Source organism: Atractosteus spatula, chromosome 4, assembly GCF_055471065.1.
Source record: "Atractosteus spatula isolate fAtrSpa1 chromosome 4, fAtrSpa1.hap1, whole genome shotgun sequence".
Taxonomy (NCBI): Eukaryota; Metazoa; Chordata; class Actinopteri; order Semionotiformes; family Lepisosteidae; genus Atractosteus; species Atractosteus spatula.
The window spans coordinates 18,088,641-18,106,554 of record NC_142709.1 but is presented as its reverse complement, the minus strand read 5'-3'; the positions used below and the strand labels follow the sequence as shown (position 1 = coordinate 18,106,554).

General features: G+C 40.8%; 1 protein-coding gene across 4 annotated transcripts in view; it reads right to left on the bottom strand.

The window, feature by feature from the left end:
* Positions 1 to 17,914, bottom strand: part of dgkh (diacylglycerol kinase, eta) — a 101,879-nt gene that overhangs the window by 50,237 nt on the left and 33,728 nt on the right. For all 4 annotated transcript variants that reach the window (XM_088913411.1, XM_088913408.1, XM_088913412.1 and 1 more), the window contains one exon: positions 15,985 to 16,065. In XM_088913411.1, the coding sequence (XP_088769537.1) occupies positions 15,985 to 16,065 (81 nt within the window). The remainder of the gene's footprint in view (positions 1 to 15,984; positions 16,066 to 17,914) is intronic.

The window sequence follows — 17,914 nt, the reverse complement described above, 5'->3', positions numbered from 1 at the left end:
TTGGTACTAATACATGTTGACTAGCTCGGTTGGTAGAGTGTGAGACTCATAATCTCAGGGCAGTGGGTTCGTATCCCACGTAGGTTCTCTCATAACCCGTACTGGGCAGCAGCAGTGTGGGGCAGTGTTGGCGGCGGAGGGTCACATACTGTATCTGTGACAACGGCAACAACACTCGCACTATCTGCGCGGAAGAAAGGCCTGGCAATCTACTTCCGTATCCTGCCATGAAAACTCTATGGATAGTGACAGTGGAACTGTCCATAGGGTTGCCATGAGTCGATACCGACTCGACGGCACTCGACCACCACTAATACATGTTAAAAGGCTGTGGTTTCTTTTGGCTCTACAGTAATGCACAGAATCAGTACATTAATACCCTAGTTACTGTATAACGTGTCAGCTTTTAACTTGAAAGATTTTGAAGTCTAATGAGACACATATATCCTCTGAAGACTAAGAGGGATTCTGATTTTCCATCCTCTGCTGGAAGCGAGTTAAGCAATCTGAAATTATCTCACGCTCTTTCCTGTGATACACACGGAATAAACGAGAGGGCTTTAGTTTGTGAATGGCAATCCAAGATTCGGTTGTGGGCTCGTTTTTTAGAAAGGAACTGACACAATACATACAGTGGTGTGAAAAAGTGTTTGCCCCCTTCCTGATTTCTTATTTTTTTGCATGTTTGTCACACTGAAATGTTTCAGATCATCAAACAAATTGAGATATTAGACAAAGATAACGCAAGTAAACACAAAATGCAGTTTTTAAATGAAGGTTTTTATTATTAAGGGAAAAAAAAATCCAAACCTACATGGCCCTGTGTGAAAAAGTGATTGCCCCCTAAACCTAATAACTGGTTGGGCCACCCTTAGCAGCAACAACTACAATCAAGCGTTTGCGATAACTGCCAATGAGTCTTTTACAGCGCTGTGGAGGAATTTTGGCCCACTCATCTTTGCAGAAGTGTTGTAATTCACCCACATTAGAGGGTTTTCGAGCCTTAACCGCTTTTTTAAGGTCATGCCACAACATCTCAATCGGATTCAGGTCAGGACTTTGACTAGGCCACTCCAAAGTCTTCATTTTGTTTTTCTTAAGCCATTCAGAGGTGAACTTGCTGGTGTGTTTTGGATCATTGTCCTGCTGCAGAACCCAAGTGCGCTTCAGCTTGAGGTCACGAACAGATGGCCGGACATTCTCCTTAAGGATTTTTTGGTAGACAGCAGAATTCATGGTTCCATTTACCACAGCAAGTCTTCCAGGTCCTGAAGCAGCAAAACAGCCCCAGACCATCACACTACCACCACCATGTTTTACTGTTGGTATGATGTCCCTTTTCTGAAATGCTGTGTTACTTTTACGCCAGATGTAATGGGACACACGCCTTCCAAAAAGTTCAACTTTTGTCTCGTCAGTCCACAGAGTATTTTCCCAAAAGTCTTGGGGATCATCAAGATGTTTTCTGGCAAAACTGAGACGAGCCTTTATGTTCTTTTTGCCCAGCAGTGGTTTTCGTCTTGGAACTCTGCCATGCAGGCCATTTTTGCCCAGTCTCTTTCTTATGGTGGAGTCACGAACACTGACCTTAACTGAGGCAAATGAAGCCTGCAGTTCTTTGGATGTTGTTGTGGGGTTTTTTGTGACCTCTTGGATGAGTCGTCGCTGCGCTCTTGGGGTAATTTTGGTCGGCCAGCTACTCCTGGGAAGGTTCACCACTGTTCCATGTTTTCGCCATTTGTGGATAATGGCTCTCACTGTGGATCGCTGGAGTCCCAAAGCTTTAGAAATGGCTTTATAACCTTTTCCATACTGATAAATCTCAATTACTCTGTTTCTCATTTGTTCCTGAATTTGTTTGGATCGCAGCATGATGTCTAGCTTTTGAGGATCTTTTGGTCTACTTCACTTTGTCAGGCAGGTCCTATTTAAGTGATTTCTTGATTGAGAACAGGTGTGGCAGTAATCAGGCCTGGGTGTGGCTAGAGAAATTGAACTCAGCTTTCCAAAGATGTGATAAACCACAGTTGATTAATGTTTTAACAGGGGAGGCAATCACTTTTTCACACAGGGCCATGTAGGTTTGGATTTCTTTTCCCTTAATGATAAAAACCTTCATTTAAAAACTGCATTTTGTGTTTACTTGTGTTATCTTTGTCTAATATTTCAATTTGTTTGATGATCTGAAACATTTCAGTGTGACAAACATGCATAAAAATAAGAAATCAGGAAGGGGGCAAACACTTTTTCACACCACTGTATGTCGCTTAATAACACTGATGGGAATCTAAAACAATATTATATAAATATTTAATCCTGCCCACATGTAATACAGCGAAAATTACACATATTTATTTGTATCGACGGAGGAAGACACTTGTATAGTCTTTAAGAATGAATCATTACACATTATATTACACAAGCACAGTTTAATAAACATCCATCCATTTTCTAACTGCTTTAACCAAAACAGAGTCTCGGGGAAGCTGAGGCCCACCTTGGCAGGCAATGGGCGCAAGGCAAGGTATACCCGGGACAGGGTGCCAGTCCATCGCAGGGCAGACAGACACAGACACAAACACACACTCACACCAGGGCCAATGCAAACATGGGGAGAACATACAAACTCCATGCAGACAGCACCCCAGAAATTGATCCTAGTGCCCCAGAGCTGCAAGACAGCAATGCTAACCACTGTGCTACTCTGCTGCCCAGCTTAATACACAATATTTATTAGTGTCTAGAGGAGGGAGACAATACTTTTGCCTGATACAACAGATCTATTTAAATAGGGGCTAAAGTTCAAAGGGGAGAAAAAGCACAATTGGCAGTTCCATCACGGTATGAGATTGCTTTACATTATCAGAATCTAGAAACTTTGAAAGCCTCAAAATGCCAGGACACACTACTGACTAAAATTGTATCTTGTGGTCATTTCATGTTTCACATTTCAGATTCACCATGAACCCAAGCACACAATCAAGTCAACAGCAGAGTTCCGAAAGAAAACAGGGTTACAAAGTCGTGGAAAAACTCCCCAAAACCTCCCAATGTGAACGGTCCTCCATTTTTTTTAATAAATCAAAGCAATGTGGTCATTTTTTTAGAAGCCTCCACACACAATATCCCCTGTACTCCTGGATAACTCCCAACCTGTTTATAAAAGGTTAGAACATTCATCGTCTCTCAGCAGCTGGAAATCACAGAAATCAAAGTCTATTTACCTTATACAAGGCAGAGATCGTAGAAAAACAAACTTTTAAAAATGAATTGAACAAAAATCAACAGTCACAAGGAGCGCAACACTGAAACTGCCTGCTTTTTTTCAAGGGCACAAGCTGTCACAGTTTAAATTAGATGTTGGGCAACAAGCTGTCTCAGACTCAGATGGCCTGAGGCATCTCTCCTGGAGCTTCTGCCCTTCCCAGGCTGTGTGACAGGGAAGAGACTCCCCCTCCTCTGCAGAGCCGGGAGCAGTCTCATTACCCACCACGAGCAGGGCTGTCCCCACGGCTTCGAATGATAAGGAATGCAGCCAGAACTCTCCAGTGACTTTTGAGAGCATTTTCATTTTGTACTGCCACCCCCCACCCCCAATGTGACAACGGTCCGCTCCTCAGCTAACAACAAACACAGTCACACACTGGTTTGTCTCCCCTAATGCTTTTATGTAAGAGGACCTGGATGCGTGTAAGAACAGCACCTTCGCTGCTTGAAACTGTTTAGGTTTTACACTATAAACACGCACAGCGAAACAGCCCACGGCTACACACAGCAAACATTAACGTGTTTTCTGATCGCTTCAATATGTCAGTATTTTATTCAGGGGTTAAGCTGCTGAGAGAGTCATGCAAACACAAAGCATAGCAAACAGAAATTAAGACTGCAGCTGCTGTCTCACGTGCAGCTAGGAGTGCGGCTGTAAGTATCCAAAAATGAAAAAAAGACAATCTCCTTGAACCTTCAGCAGCCTTAAAGAAAAGATTTTATGCAGAAGAAACAACGTGGGAGAAAAAAAAACAAACTATAAGATACAGATATGAGCAAATGAGCAAATTTGGACAATTGTGGCTTAAGCTTCTTAGTCTAAGCACAGCTAATAGTTCCTTTTCATATGCAAAATGAAGAAATAAGTATAAAATCTTCAAACAAAGCAATTTTTCCCAGCTCTTGGACATTGTGATTCGCAAGCAGCAATTCCTGCATAGTATACTTACCAGCCTTCTCCTAGCTCTAGATCCTTCCTCTATCTCTGCCGCACACTACACACCACAAGGCTCTCATCCCTTCGTTACATTAGACTGCAGATTCTGCTCCTCCGGCACGGCAAAGACAAAACCACGCGTCCGATTCCAGCAGTCACATGGAGCTGTGCGCTACCTTATCCCTCCCAGCTCCCATTAGCTTTCCCTTTCTCTCCAGCACAAGGCAGATATCCAATTATAATCATTCCTTTTGAATCTCTTAATCAAATTTGTTAACTAAAATGCAGGTATTTAAAGGAAATAAAAATGACAACCCCCTTGGCCTTCCTCTCTGACCCAAACTCCATGAGAAAAAGATTCAGTCTTAACATTTGGCCACTTTTCCTCTGATATTAAACAGTTTATGCAAAGACGTGACCTCTTTTGTCATTAGTTAGGAGCCAAACGAATGCTTCATTACCTCTAAATGTTTTCCTAGGACTATTCGTCAAATGAAGCAGAGAGAAGTCATTCGAACAGAACGGCTTGCTCTCGCTCCCCTGCGCGATTGCTGCTCGGAGGAAGGCAGTGCTGGGGCACTTCGAGCCTGGAGCTGACGAGCTCCTGAGGTGATGTCAGCAAAGAAACCCTCTTTCTCATTCCCCCCCCCCCCCTCCATCTTGTTTATTCCTGGTGTGACCTCACTGTGAGGATTCCCTTTATCACTGCACTGCTCTGGAAGGGCACTGAGTTTCAAAATGGGGACTGCCGAGCTCTTTAAACTCACAGCTCCACATATGCATTTAACCCCTCCATCCTCTCTTCCTGTGCTGCCTGCCAGCTATCGTCAGTAGGGGCACCCAATCTATACAAAAGCCACAATAGCTGTCAGAAGGTATGGTTTCCGTTCGGCCACTTACACCCAACAAAGAACACAAACGCACACAGACACCTCCTGTCCTTTCGAGAGAGTGCTCTTTTGTGTGCGTCGGTGTGCATTGGTGATCGACAGGGGTGCTTAGTGCATGCAAATGTCTCCGCTAGCGATTAAAAACTAGTGCTGGCTTTTGTTATTAAGCTGCTACCATGAAACCCAAACCCGGAGCGATAAAATATTTTCATTTTACATTGTCCATCCTATTTTTTGACTGTTACCCCACTGTTGCAAGCCACCGATATACTTTTTATCTTCGAGAGCTGGGGCGGGAACTTTAATTAATAATGCAGAACGCCAACATTCATATCCTGAATATTATATGATAACGTCACACAAAAAGGTTAAAATAATAAAAACAGAAAACAGAAGACAATGGGCCTCCATAATGTCTTATGACTGTTTAATCAACAGTGGAACATTTAGCAAAAGTCCTTCTGACAAACTGCAACGTAATGATGAGCTGGTAGGTTAAATAGAACAATAATAAACTGAGTGGTTGGCACAGCGCCTTCATTTCCGATTGTGAAAGTACGCCATTCCCCAAAAAAAGAATGAACAAAAACAGGGTGGAGAGCATGCAAATTAAAAGGTCCGCAATATCAAAATAAGATGTTTTAAAAAGACTGATGCCTGAAACAATCCCCAATTGTCCAGGAAATTGTGACACCTACAGTAACATGTCTTATCCCCCTAACAATGAACAAACCATGTTATCACCACACAAGAATCAACACAGAAAGCATGAAAGCCGTAATTGTTGTGAGAAGGTGGCACTGCTGCCAACAAATATGCACAATTAAATGAGAGAAGAATAAGAGGAGAAAGCAATATAGTGTTGCCACCTAATTCTACTGAATGTTATCAAAGAGGAAATAAAATGTCTATGGATCTCAAAAGGAAGCTGGTCAACCACTCTCTAGATCTTTTGAGCCCAAAGTTATTTGTGAGATTATACAGGTAGTTCTCAATTTAATTAGCACATGTGATCCTGAAACATCTGTGTATTTCAAAAATGTGTAAATAAGAAAGTAATTCTCCATAAGAATACATGTAAATTACTCTACACACTTATTCCAACAAGATATTTATAAAATTATTCTAAATGCTTATTAATCGCACTTCTGTCTTTAATTCTTTAACACCCAGTGAGCCATTTATATGCAATTTATTAAAGTAAAAATAACTTTCAAAATAATTTGTCATGCTTTTAGCAGATTAAGTGTAGCTTGTTTTGTATAATCCTTTTATTTTTTCAATGTTAGTTTTTAATTTCTTTCCCTGTTACCTTTTAAATGACTTTTAACAGTTTTATTTACAAAGTCTTTGCATAGAATTTTGTTTTCCCTGCAGTACAAACAGAAGGTACAGCCTGAGACAAAGGAGCCATTTTATTGACTGAATTACTTAGTGGGAGACAATGGGAGATGAATGGTGTTGGGAAGATCACTGAGACAATGACAGCTCAGCTGTCTACGGTACCCAAGTGATTCTATTCATCCTGGCTCACATCGGGTGTGCACAGCGTTTGTCTTGAACACTCTGTCAAGCTGCCTGGAGCTGACTAGTCCCAAGCGTGTTAAATGGAGAACTGATTCATCCTAAATTAAAAAAAAAGGTAAATAGTTCTGAGGCATGTTAGCATGTACAGCCTCTGAGCCTTTCAATCACCGACAAAAAAGAGCTAAGAAGTAAAAGTGCAGTGCCACACACACTCAACCTTAGCTCTTTCTTTGAATACAAACAGTACAAACAGGCAGAGACTGTGTAAAAGTTGCCCAGATATAGATGATGATATTATAAGCTGAGAGGTGAATGATCAGTCTATGAGTCTTGCTCAGTAATAAGGTTGTTATCGTAATTCTCCTTCTCTGTCTCCGCTGACAAAGTAGCATCTGGTGTGGGGGCATCTGTCATCTTTTAGATGACAGACTCCAAGCTTTCTCATTGACAGACAGAAAGACCAGCAAGTAATTCTGATCCGGAGTGACTGGATTTTAAAATTTAGAAAAACAGGCTCTGTTTTGATCTTAATGAACATTTTTTCTTTTTTATGGTCTTTACAGAGAAAGATTAACATTTACGTACAATTTTAATGTATTTAAATGGTGTAGGGAGATCCATTAATCTTCCAGTATGTTTTTGGACTGTGGGAGGAAACTGGAGCACATGGAGGAAAACAATGCGAACACAGAACATACAAACTCCACACAGATAGCACCCCAGCTAACCCAGGTTTGGAATTCAACACAGTGTTCCAGCAATGCTACATGCTCTTCCACTTTGCCAATCAGGTATAGTGAGAAATATTTTTCTCCAATTTACTGTCACCAGAGACAGCATTTTCATGCTGCATAAGGCCTTTCTTTGCTAATAATTATCTTCCCTTAAAATGAATGGTATCTCTTCAGATTGTACTCATGGAGAGACCCAGGTAGTGAGGTCTGTGCTCTATAAAAGGCTGTTCCCAGGTACTCACACCTACTGTTAATATTCAAAATGTATAATCTGCATGTAATAATTGTGTGTTTTTGTCCATAGTTTTGTAAAAGAGAGATGCTTACATCTTTGCTGTTTTTTTACTCTGAAACTATGCTGTGCCAAGAACATAGAACCCATACACTCAAAATTAACTAGACTAAATTAACCCATAATTTAACTATACTAAATTAACCCATACACTCAGAATTAACCCCTAACTAGAGGGGTATTTTATCCTATAACATGTATATATTGGCCTGCTAGTAAAGCTGATAACAGAACCTGATTTTAAATCTTTATCTTATTTAATTTAAATTATTTACACACTCTTTTTTTATTAAAAATGGTGTCAGAGCCAGACCCAGGCCACAATTTGTAACACTATACAATTACTATCACAAAAACAAATAACTGTACAACAGGATATTGACCCATGGTTTAGAAAAACATCTGCCCCATCGCTCTTTGTACAATATGAAGTATTGCATAATTGAACATAATAATCCCTTTGCTCACATTTTCCACCATCACATGCTTACTGGCCAGGTGCCTTTTTGCCATTATTGTGCTGATGGACACCTTGGCCATTTCTCATCAGATTTCCATGATTCTGTGTTAAACACAGTCAAACCCATTTAGTTAAATATGTTCTGCATTGTTGTGCTCAGAGATGTACGCTGAATGAGTTAATGAGTTTCAGCATTTATTGGCTTAATCAAATTACAGAAGGAAGCAGTGAGCTCTAGCTTGTGAGCTCAGCATGTAACTCTGGCAATAAAATCTCCTTATATGTTGAACTAGACCATTAGAGCTGGCTTCATACTGAAATGACATTTCTTAAGCATAGCAGAAGTTTCTAACTGAAGGTGGCTCTGCTTCACTGCAGACTGATGTAGTGATGAAACATTGTTACTGAAAAGCCACCTGCTATAATGAATGTGTTTAAAACAGCAAAATGAACTTAGTTCAGGTGGGGAAATAGTCAGCAGGTGTTGGCTGCAAAAGAACAAGGTTAATTCCACCCTGGAAAACAGAAAGAATAAACACAACGTTTCGGCTGCAGGGTCTTCTTCAAGTGACAATAGTTATTAAACTAATAAATCAATTCATGATCTTCTTGACTGAAAAGAAAGCGTTAGACGAGCACAGTACAGACTGCACCCTGAAAGTACCTACAGTATTGCAGTGGAAGGTATACCAAAATTTACGATATGAAAATATTTTCACTATGAATTCTACAATTTGTCAGCTATGTAGTATATTAGTATACTAATACAATGACAGGTATTTTGACCCAAAGTGAATGAATACTTATGTAATCAGTTATTTTGTATTTTATATTTATAATTAAGCTCTCAACTGGCTACCCACTGAAGCTAAGCAGGGTTGAGCCTGGTCAGTACCTGGAGGGGAGACCTCCTGGGAAACTATGGTTGCTGCTGGAAGTGGTGTTAGTGGGACCAGCGGGGGGGGCCCACTCTGTGGTCTGTGTGAGTCCTAACGGCCCAGTCTCCTCATGGCAGAGACACTGTGCGCCGTCTTTCGGATGAGACGTTAAACCGAGGTCCTGACTCTCAGTGGTCATTAAAGATCCCCGGGCATTTCTCGATAAGAGTACGGAGTTATCCCGGTGTCCGGGCCAAATTTACCCCCTCGGCCTTTACAGTGGCCTCCAGATTGTCCCCATGTATGACCGGCTTGCACTTGCCCTGTGATGGACTGGTGCCCTGTCCAGGGTGAACCCTGCCCTGTGCTCGTTGCTTGCCAGGTAGGCTCCGGCTTCCCGCGACACCGTGTGATATAAAGCGCTTTGGCAAATGACATAACATGACATATTTATAATTAATTTAGGAGGATATGTAGAAAAAAAAGGTATGTGGTTTCTGGCTGTACTTCAATCCAGCCCATAGAGATCTCTCACTACCCATACAAGTACTTTGCAGGGTCATTCCTACATAAATGCTTGCTGACACCTCAGAGACCAGTGTCCTCGTGGATATAATGAACAGAAACTCCTTCTATCTGGGATGGATGCCAACTCTGGTTGTATGTACTGAAGGTTGCCAGTGCGCAATGTTATGCCTTTAGACAGTGGGAACAGTCGCCTGGGGACAAGTCAATTTTATTTAATTTCAAATTCAGAGATAGGCACAGTGCCCACAACTATTATCCCCACTGTTACACTGCTAAAGCAAGGAAGTGATTCTATACCTTTCTATGCAGCCCACTGGATAAACATAAAAATATATAAGGTATTGTTGTTTTTGTTTAGGAATAAAAATACATTACTTTGTTTGAAACTATTACAAAAAAGCAGAGTAGTCAAAGCAGAAGATGCGTGAACACAAAGGAATTGTTCCTTGGAGCAATTACTATCCAAATACTACTAACTACCAAACTAGTTGGACTGCAAGGTCTCCTCTTGTATGTAATCTTTTTATGTACTAAGTAAAGGAATGTTTCTTACCAAAAGTTCTCTGTGCTCTACCACAATTTGGAAAAGTAGTTAAACATGACTACTGCACCCATGAATGCACCAGGGAGTAATAGAGACATGTACTATACATCACAGAGTCTATTTTCAACACTGTTCATCAAAAAAGCAAAAGGAGTTTGCCAGGATAACATGCAAGGCATTTTACTTCCTTTTACTTCCTTACACAATGTGCCCACTTATTATCACCCAAAGCATTACAATGCTTAACTGAAAACATGTTGCATGAGTTTCACAGTGTCCTCCCAATCTCTCTCTCATCCTAGCGTTAATCCCGCATCAGCAGGGTCCGCTTGTCAGCACACCAGTCTCCATTTGGTGGTTTGAACCAAATCTTTGAGCTGACGTTGCCATGAAATGCGACCGAGAATACTCCAACCGCGTCGCGCATCGCTCCTCCTGCCGCCGGGGGGGGGGGAAGGAGAACAAAGTAATGTAGCCACTCCATAGATGGGGATTATTAGGAGGCCATGATTGGTAAGGGCCAATGGGAAATTTGGCCAGGACGCCGGGGTTACACCCCTACTCTTTTCGAGAAACACCCTGGGATTTTTAATCACCACAGAGAGTCAGGACCTGGGTTTTACGTCTCATCCGAAAGACGGCGCTTGTTTACAGTATAGCGTCCCCGTCACTATACTGGGGCATGAGGACCCACATGGACTGCAGGGTGAGCGCCCCCTGCTGGCCTCACTAACACCTCTTCCAGCATCAACCTTAGTTTTTCCCAGGAAGTCTCCCATCCAGGTACTGACCAGGCTCATACCTGCTTAGCGTCAGTGGGTTGCCAATTGTAAGTTGACTTTTGACTTTGAAATGTCATTTCAGTAAACTATAAGCACAATTATCTTACTTCAAAATTGGACTCAAAATGCCATACACCAGGGTGGCACGGTGGCACAAATGCCTCGTAGTGCTGGATTGAGCTCCTGCAGCAATATCTGTGTAGAGTTTGTGAGAAACCGAGTGTTCCGGTTTCATTCCACAGTCCAAAGACATGCTGGTATGTTAATTGGCTTCAGTGAAAATTGGTCCTGGCACGAGTGTGTGTGTCTGTGTGTGCCCTGAGATGGACTGGACTTCCAACCAGGGTATATCTTGCCTTCCACCCATTGCTTGCCAGAACAGGCTCTGGCTCCCCTGCGATCCTGAATTGGATAATGCGGTTAGAAAATGGATGGATGTCCTACCCTGTCCCCCTGATTAAATACCATTACTTACATATCGATGTCTTATTTTTTCATATCCCACCCTATTTGCGCATATCTCTATAAACGTTCTAGAGTAGCCCAGGGATGCAGAAGTGTTGACTGGCTGTCAAGTGTTACATCATTTGCACGCAATTTCAGGAACTGGTGCTACAGTAAGTGCCAGAGCGCAGACTCAGTGCTGACATGAACTCCTGATAATTGTGACACGAAAGAAACCACGTCTTGGTGAGATGAGTTTACAGCCCTTTTCTTGCTTTACTTTTTCAAACCTAACAGAATCAGCTGGATATTGTTATGAACAAAATGTTTGTTCTAAACATATGTATTTTATACAATTTTACTGATTTCTTCCTCAAAAACAACTGGTTGGCATGACGTCTCCTTAGGTACTTTCAATGCCTATCATTAATACTAAGCCCAATGTTGTGACGTGAAGTATTATTTTTTGTCTTTGTGTACTGAAAATGAGATACACAAGCCATGACTATACATTCAAAACATTTCAAATGCAAGAATAAAAGTAGTTTTTTGGCCACCAAATCATCAGACACCTAAAGGCAAGTTCAGGATATCCTTTCAATCTGTATCAAATCCTGGATTAGCAAAGTTTAAGGGGGATTTGTGTCGTAGCATTAGGCCAAGACAGGACCTGAGAGCCTTCAGAATGTTCAGAATGTCCGGCGCACCACTAGTCACAGCTGGGAGGACCGGAGCCAAAAAAAAGTAAGTACCTCACTCACGGTACAACAGCAGTGTCTGCAGCAGGGATTCGAACACACAGCCCGTCAGTTTTGAGGCTAAAGGTTGGGCGCACTGCACTACGCCAGCCTCATCTAAAGATAAAATTCGGCTAAAATTCCAAAAGTAAGTTTGAGGGCAAGAAAATGTTTTGCTTTCTATGCTGTTTTCTCTTCGGTAAGAGGTAGGAGGTACACAGCAGTTGCTATGGCTACAGACGTGCAGTGAGGTCTGGTGGTAGCACTAGTAAACTGACATCTACAGTATGTTATGTTTTCCTAGGGTGGTTTGTAGTGTATGAACAGTGTGCTCATAGATCAATAACGCCGTCTTCGCCACCCTATTCATGAGGAGATTCTCAGTGGGTGAACACAGCTCTAGTCCCTGCACAGCTGACAAGAGTCAATGCCCACACTAAACATTTCAAACTATGCTCACTCAAACAAAAAGGACAGTTACTATATATAGAGTCAGAATCCCTTCAGTGCTTTATTACTGCACTTCAATGTCTTAATTTAGCAGGCCAGGAAATAACCCATCTCTTTTAAGACAGCTGGCATGCCCAGTGTCCACTGCACCGAGCTGTTTTTGTCATCTCTTATATTATTAGACTACACAACGTGTGGAAGGAAACAACAAACAGACATTTCTTCTTAAATATTTTCTCTGGATGTGCCAGGAGCATGCCAGAATTAAATTTACCTGTGTTCTCAAACGATAAAAATTACAATTAATAAACACAGGCTTGTCATTAATTTCTCGTCTCTTACCTACTGAGCCTTTGAGAATTGCAACTGTAACTGTAACTATATAGTTAATACACCACTCTTAGGGGATAGATCAGCAACATGAAAATAAATGACTGCTAGCAAGTTATTATTATTGATGTTGACATTAATAATAATTATGTAGGTCCCGGTACAGTACATAGTGACTTCAAAAATGTAAGCCTGTTTGCTTTATAGGACTAAGCAATAATAAAAATGACTATGAATTTTGCTGTGATGTGTTTGTAATATTTTAGCTAGAATGCAAATATCAATGGCAATATCAACAGTAATGAAAAGAGAAAGGGTCTATAAAGGGCCTATCTGATCTGTGAGAAAAGGCTAAATTACACTGCCAGTGTACAATTGTTACAAGACTGTGAAAGTTAACAATGGACCAGAGGCACACAGGATTGTCCCTGTGCTTGTAGGCTTGGAGGGACTCAGCCTAGAACAATCACTTACAGTGAGTGGAAGAGGCTCCATGTCTGCAGAGGCAAGAAGAACTCCAGAGACTTGAGGGGACATTTTAATAAGCACAAACCCCTCACCCATACGTTAACCTGAGTCGCGGTGCTATTTTGTAAAACATCACTCGGTGTTCCTTGTTGCATGTGCTGCCAGGACCTGCTCCAGGTCAGCACTGCACTAACATAGGACTACCTAAACCAGCAGCCATGTCACCCTGCAACTCACAACTGGCAACCCACTGAAGCTCAGCAGGTGTGAGCCTGGTCAGTACCTGGATGGGAGACTTCCTGGGAAAAACTAAGGTTGCTGCTGGAAGAAGTGTTAGTGGGGCCAGCAGGGGGTGCTCACCCTGCGGTCCATGTGGGTCCTTATGCCCCAGTATAGTGACGGGGACACTATACTGTAAACAGGCGCTGTCCTTCGGATGAGATGTAAAACCGAGGTCCTGACTCTCTGTGGCCATTAAAAAAATCCCAGGGTGTTTCTCGAAAAGACTAGGGGTGTAACCCCGGCGTCCTGGCCAAATTTCCAAATGGCCCTTACCAATCATGGCCTCCTAATAATCCCCATCTATGAATTGGCTACATTGCTCTCCTCCCCACTAATAGCTGATGTGTGGTGAGCGTTCTGGCGCACTATGGCTGCCGTCGCATCATCCAGGTGGATGCTGCACATTGGTGGTGGTGGAGGGGAGTCCCCATTACCTGTAAAGCGCTTTGAGTGGAGTGTCCAGAAAAGCGCTATATAAGTGTAAGCAATTATAATTAATAAACCCCCTGGTGTCAAACCTGGACATCAAATGCAAACTCATCTGCAGCTACTGAAAGCTGCTATTTTTCTGGAGCGAAGCGAGATACACTAGGCATTCATCTTAACACTCATTCAATTATAACTAATGAGCTACTGTACATGCACCGCATAAATATCGTTTGCCAGTTTCATATACAGTATTCAACTAAATTCTGAAAACAATCTTCAGTAAAGACGAGTCGCTTTGGATCAACATGTTGTGTCATTAATTTTCTAAATGAGTGTAAGTTAATTACAAGCAGTCACAAATTACTGTAGTTTCACAACCCTCAATAACAAGGCATAACCATTAAAGTTAATCACTGCATTTAGCTTGCTTGAGCTATGGAAGTGCTTTACAATAACAAATGTGGACACGCATGCATTAATAAATACATGTTAAAGCTAACAGACTGTGAAATCTTGAAAGCTTTGCATTTTTTAGTAGCTGTTTTGCATTATTGTCTTATATGGTACAATTCCAGAAGGCAAACTTACACATTCATTACAGAAGAGGAACAAAAACATTCTATTTGTGAAATGTATGTGTTTAGTGTTTAAAGTGCTGACACATCTCATCGGTCATAAATATATTTATTTTAAAAATCGTATGAGCCCAAGGTCAAAATAAAATAAATTGTGAATTATGTTTTTAAATCAATAAAGGTACTATTCTTGAATTTTGTCTAAAAATACATCCTGAAGACAGGAGTCTAAAAGTATTGATATGGCCAGACCATCACATCTAATGTACAGGGCTAAGAGCAGACAGAATAACAAGGTCTGTGCTCATGGATAATATGATGTTCTCTGATCCAGATAGTAAGATCTTGTCAGACCCTATGGAGAAACCATAAAGGGCAGTCTACTGTTGCTCTTCACAAGAGACTCCATATTTCAGAGCTCATGGTAAGCTGAGCAGAAAACTTTACCAAGAAGGACTAATTGGGCTGCCTTATACTGGACTGGAGAAGCAGAAGTAAACTACCCCAATCAAGTTACAACAGATGTGTCTGCAGCAGAGACTTACTGTAGACGCACAGCCTGTCAGTTACGTTTTGCTTTTGCTTTGTTTTGCTTAGTTTTTCCAAAACTAAAAAGTTTGAGTGCAAAAATTGTTTTTTTCTTTCTATGCTACATTCTTTTTTATGTCTGTCTTGCTAGACTTGCTCTTTATACATTTTCACAGTTACTTTCAACACCTTCGGAAGTAAATATTGTTCTTGACAAGAATGTTCTAAATATCACCCTATAACATTACACTGGTATAACAGAAGCTTATGTGCTGTATAATCCCAGTGCAATCTCACTTCACCTCCTGTCTTTCATGCCCGGTAAAGTACATCTGGAGATTCACTCCTGCTCTTTTAACCTTAGTGACACAGACCTGCTTCCTGTGGTAAATGTTTGACAAGTTATCATTTCTTGAATAGCGAGATATCACAGAAACTAATTCTCTAAGGTGAAACAACAACAACAGTGACTCTGAAAGAAACACATAATAAGATCTGTTAGTAGTCAGAAGTTAGAAATAAAGCATGAATAATACAGTATAAAGCACAGAATGATATGGTTTTTCTGAACATTAACATAAAAACAGCTGAGATCCTTGAATACATAATATTAAACTGAATAAAGGCAGATATTCAGAAGATTCACAGGTCAATGCAAAAGTTATTATTTTTTGCCTTCCACTATGTGGCTATGTGCTTCCCACCTCCCAGTAGAGAATGACATTCACACTGTTTTCTACACTGTACAAGGTGAATATAGACTGCTGGGTAAACAGAGTCATATAAACATTGCCAGTCTGCACAGTCCCACTCTAACTTCTTACAGCTGCTTCCTTTTAATCCTTCACGCCTTTATCATTCTAGCCCGAATGGTCAAGTAATTTATCTTAGTGGCAGCCTACCGTGAAGCTGTTGTTGACATTTTTTGTGCTTGATTCAGCAACACTGGCATCTGACAGATCGACTTCGTCAAAAATGAGAGACTGCAAATGAGAGAAAAAAGCACGTGCTGGGTAAGCAAACACAGGCAGAACTACTGTAGCATTTTGGCAGTGTACTTACATTTGGCTGGTACTTCCACATTGCTGATCGGGGAATTGGGGAAGGGTTAAAAAGGAAAAGGCCAGATAATCCTTGTCGCGCATTTGCTCACTTTTGAAATCATACATTGACTGTCGAGCCAACGAGAAAAGAGGCCCAATACAGTACGTGCACAACAGACAGGACACAGCTTCTTCAAGCTTAACATTGGATTCCTTGCAAGAGTTACATAAATTAAGAATTTGTAATATTATTAAGCTACAGTATGTCAGTTACGTACACAATGAAGAGAACTGAAAGGGCAGATTCCATATCGAGGCAGCATTTGCAGCTATAATACAGATAACAACTACTAACAGAATTAGTACAGAACTCAAATTCTTTCCTGTAACATACAATATAAAGAGCCAGTGCCTTTCTGATTTTGTTTTAATGTAAAAAAAATGCTATGGTTTCCATTACCTTCTCTCCTTGTAGGATACACCTAGGGAGATCTATAATATACACTTCACATACCTCTGTTTCCAGTGAGCTGTCGCTTGGCACCTTGCTCATTTAATATTTACTTTTTGGAAAATACTGAGCACTGATAAATACTTATTTTAGCCCAATGTAAACATGCTGAAAGCTGTTTCTGGCATACACTGAGATACTTTTAAAAACACTGCTAAATTAAAAGATGTGAATGCATTACTACAATAATCGTGTTTCACTTGTTTTGCATCCTGAAACAGGATTTGTTGTGTGTTGAGGCATTGTCACTAAATAATGCAACTTTGGGACTTCTTAAAAAACGACGACACAAACGTAACTAGTAAATTTCCAGATGTTTGCCATTCCTCATTATCTATTACCAGGCCCCTACAGCTTTCTTTAGCTAATTTCGGCTCCATAAGAATGATTAATTAACACTGATTTGAGCAATGGTTAATGTGTTGTGTTTCTAGTGTTAAATATTGTGTTTACGTATAACAGATGAGTTTTTAACCATTTGAATGCACCTAAAATAATTTAAAATCAGGTGCACATTAATTTTGTTTTGTTTCCTTGCTGAAGAAAGGATACTGTCTGCAGCCATAGAAAGAGGTCAGAGAAAAGCAGCTTCACAAAACATGAGTACATTTGTACTGCTAGGAGTGGTGTCATGTGGTTATTATCTAACAAAGTTTGGTCACCATTTAAAGATTAATCACATTTTTTGTGTGAATAGGTTTACAAAGAAATCTCAGAAAATAAACTGAAACAAAATAAATAAAACAGATACATTTTCAAAATAGACATTTAGGAAAGACAGAGGGCCGAGAGAATGTTCTCTTAGAAATTTTATTTGTAACTTTTGGTTGCATTGCTTGAACTTGCAGATCATTCTGTATCTAACAGCAATTCTGACAGCTTGCTTACAAGGATAGGCTAATACATTGCTTTTTGTGAAAGACGTAACAGTAACTAGTTCTTTCCAGCAATTGCGGCTGCCTTATTTAAATTGTATTTGCTTATTTAAGAAAATAAGAATACAGATGTGGGCTTTGACTGAAGACTTTAGGAGAAGCAACTGAAAGTAATGTGCACCTGTGTCCACGTGAAGCTGTAAAAAGGTTTAGGCCATGTTTGAAGAAACAAGATTTTAAACTGGGTTTCAACTGATGCAGGGCAGGGCTGGGCAAGTCAATAACACAGCTTTCATTTGCAGGTGGATCAGCTCCCAGAAAGATATGACATGGAGAATACAAACAAAATGTCAGCAGCAGCATCGCAGTGCTGAGTCACTACAGAGAGGTCTTCTTCATTAAT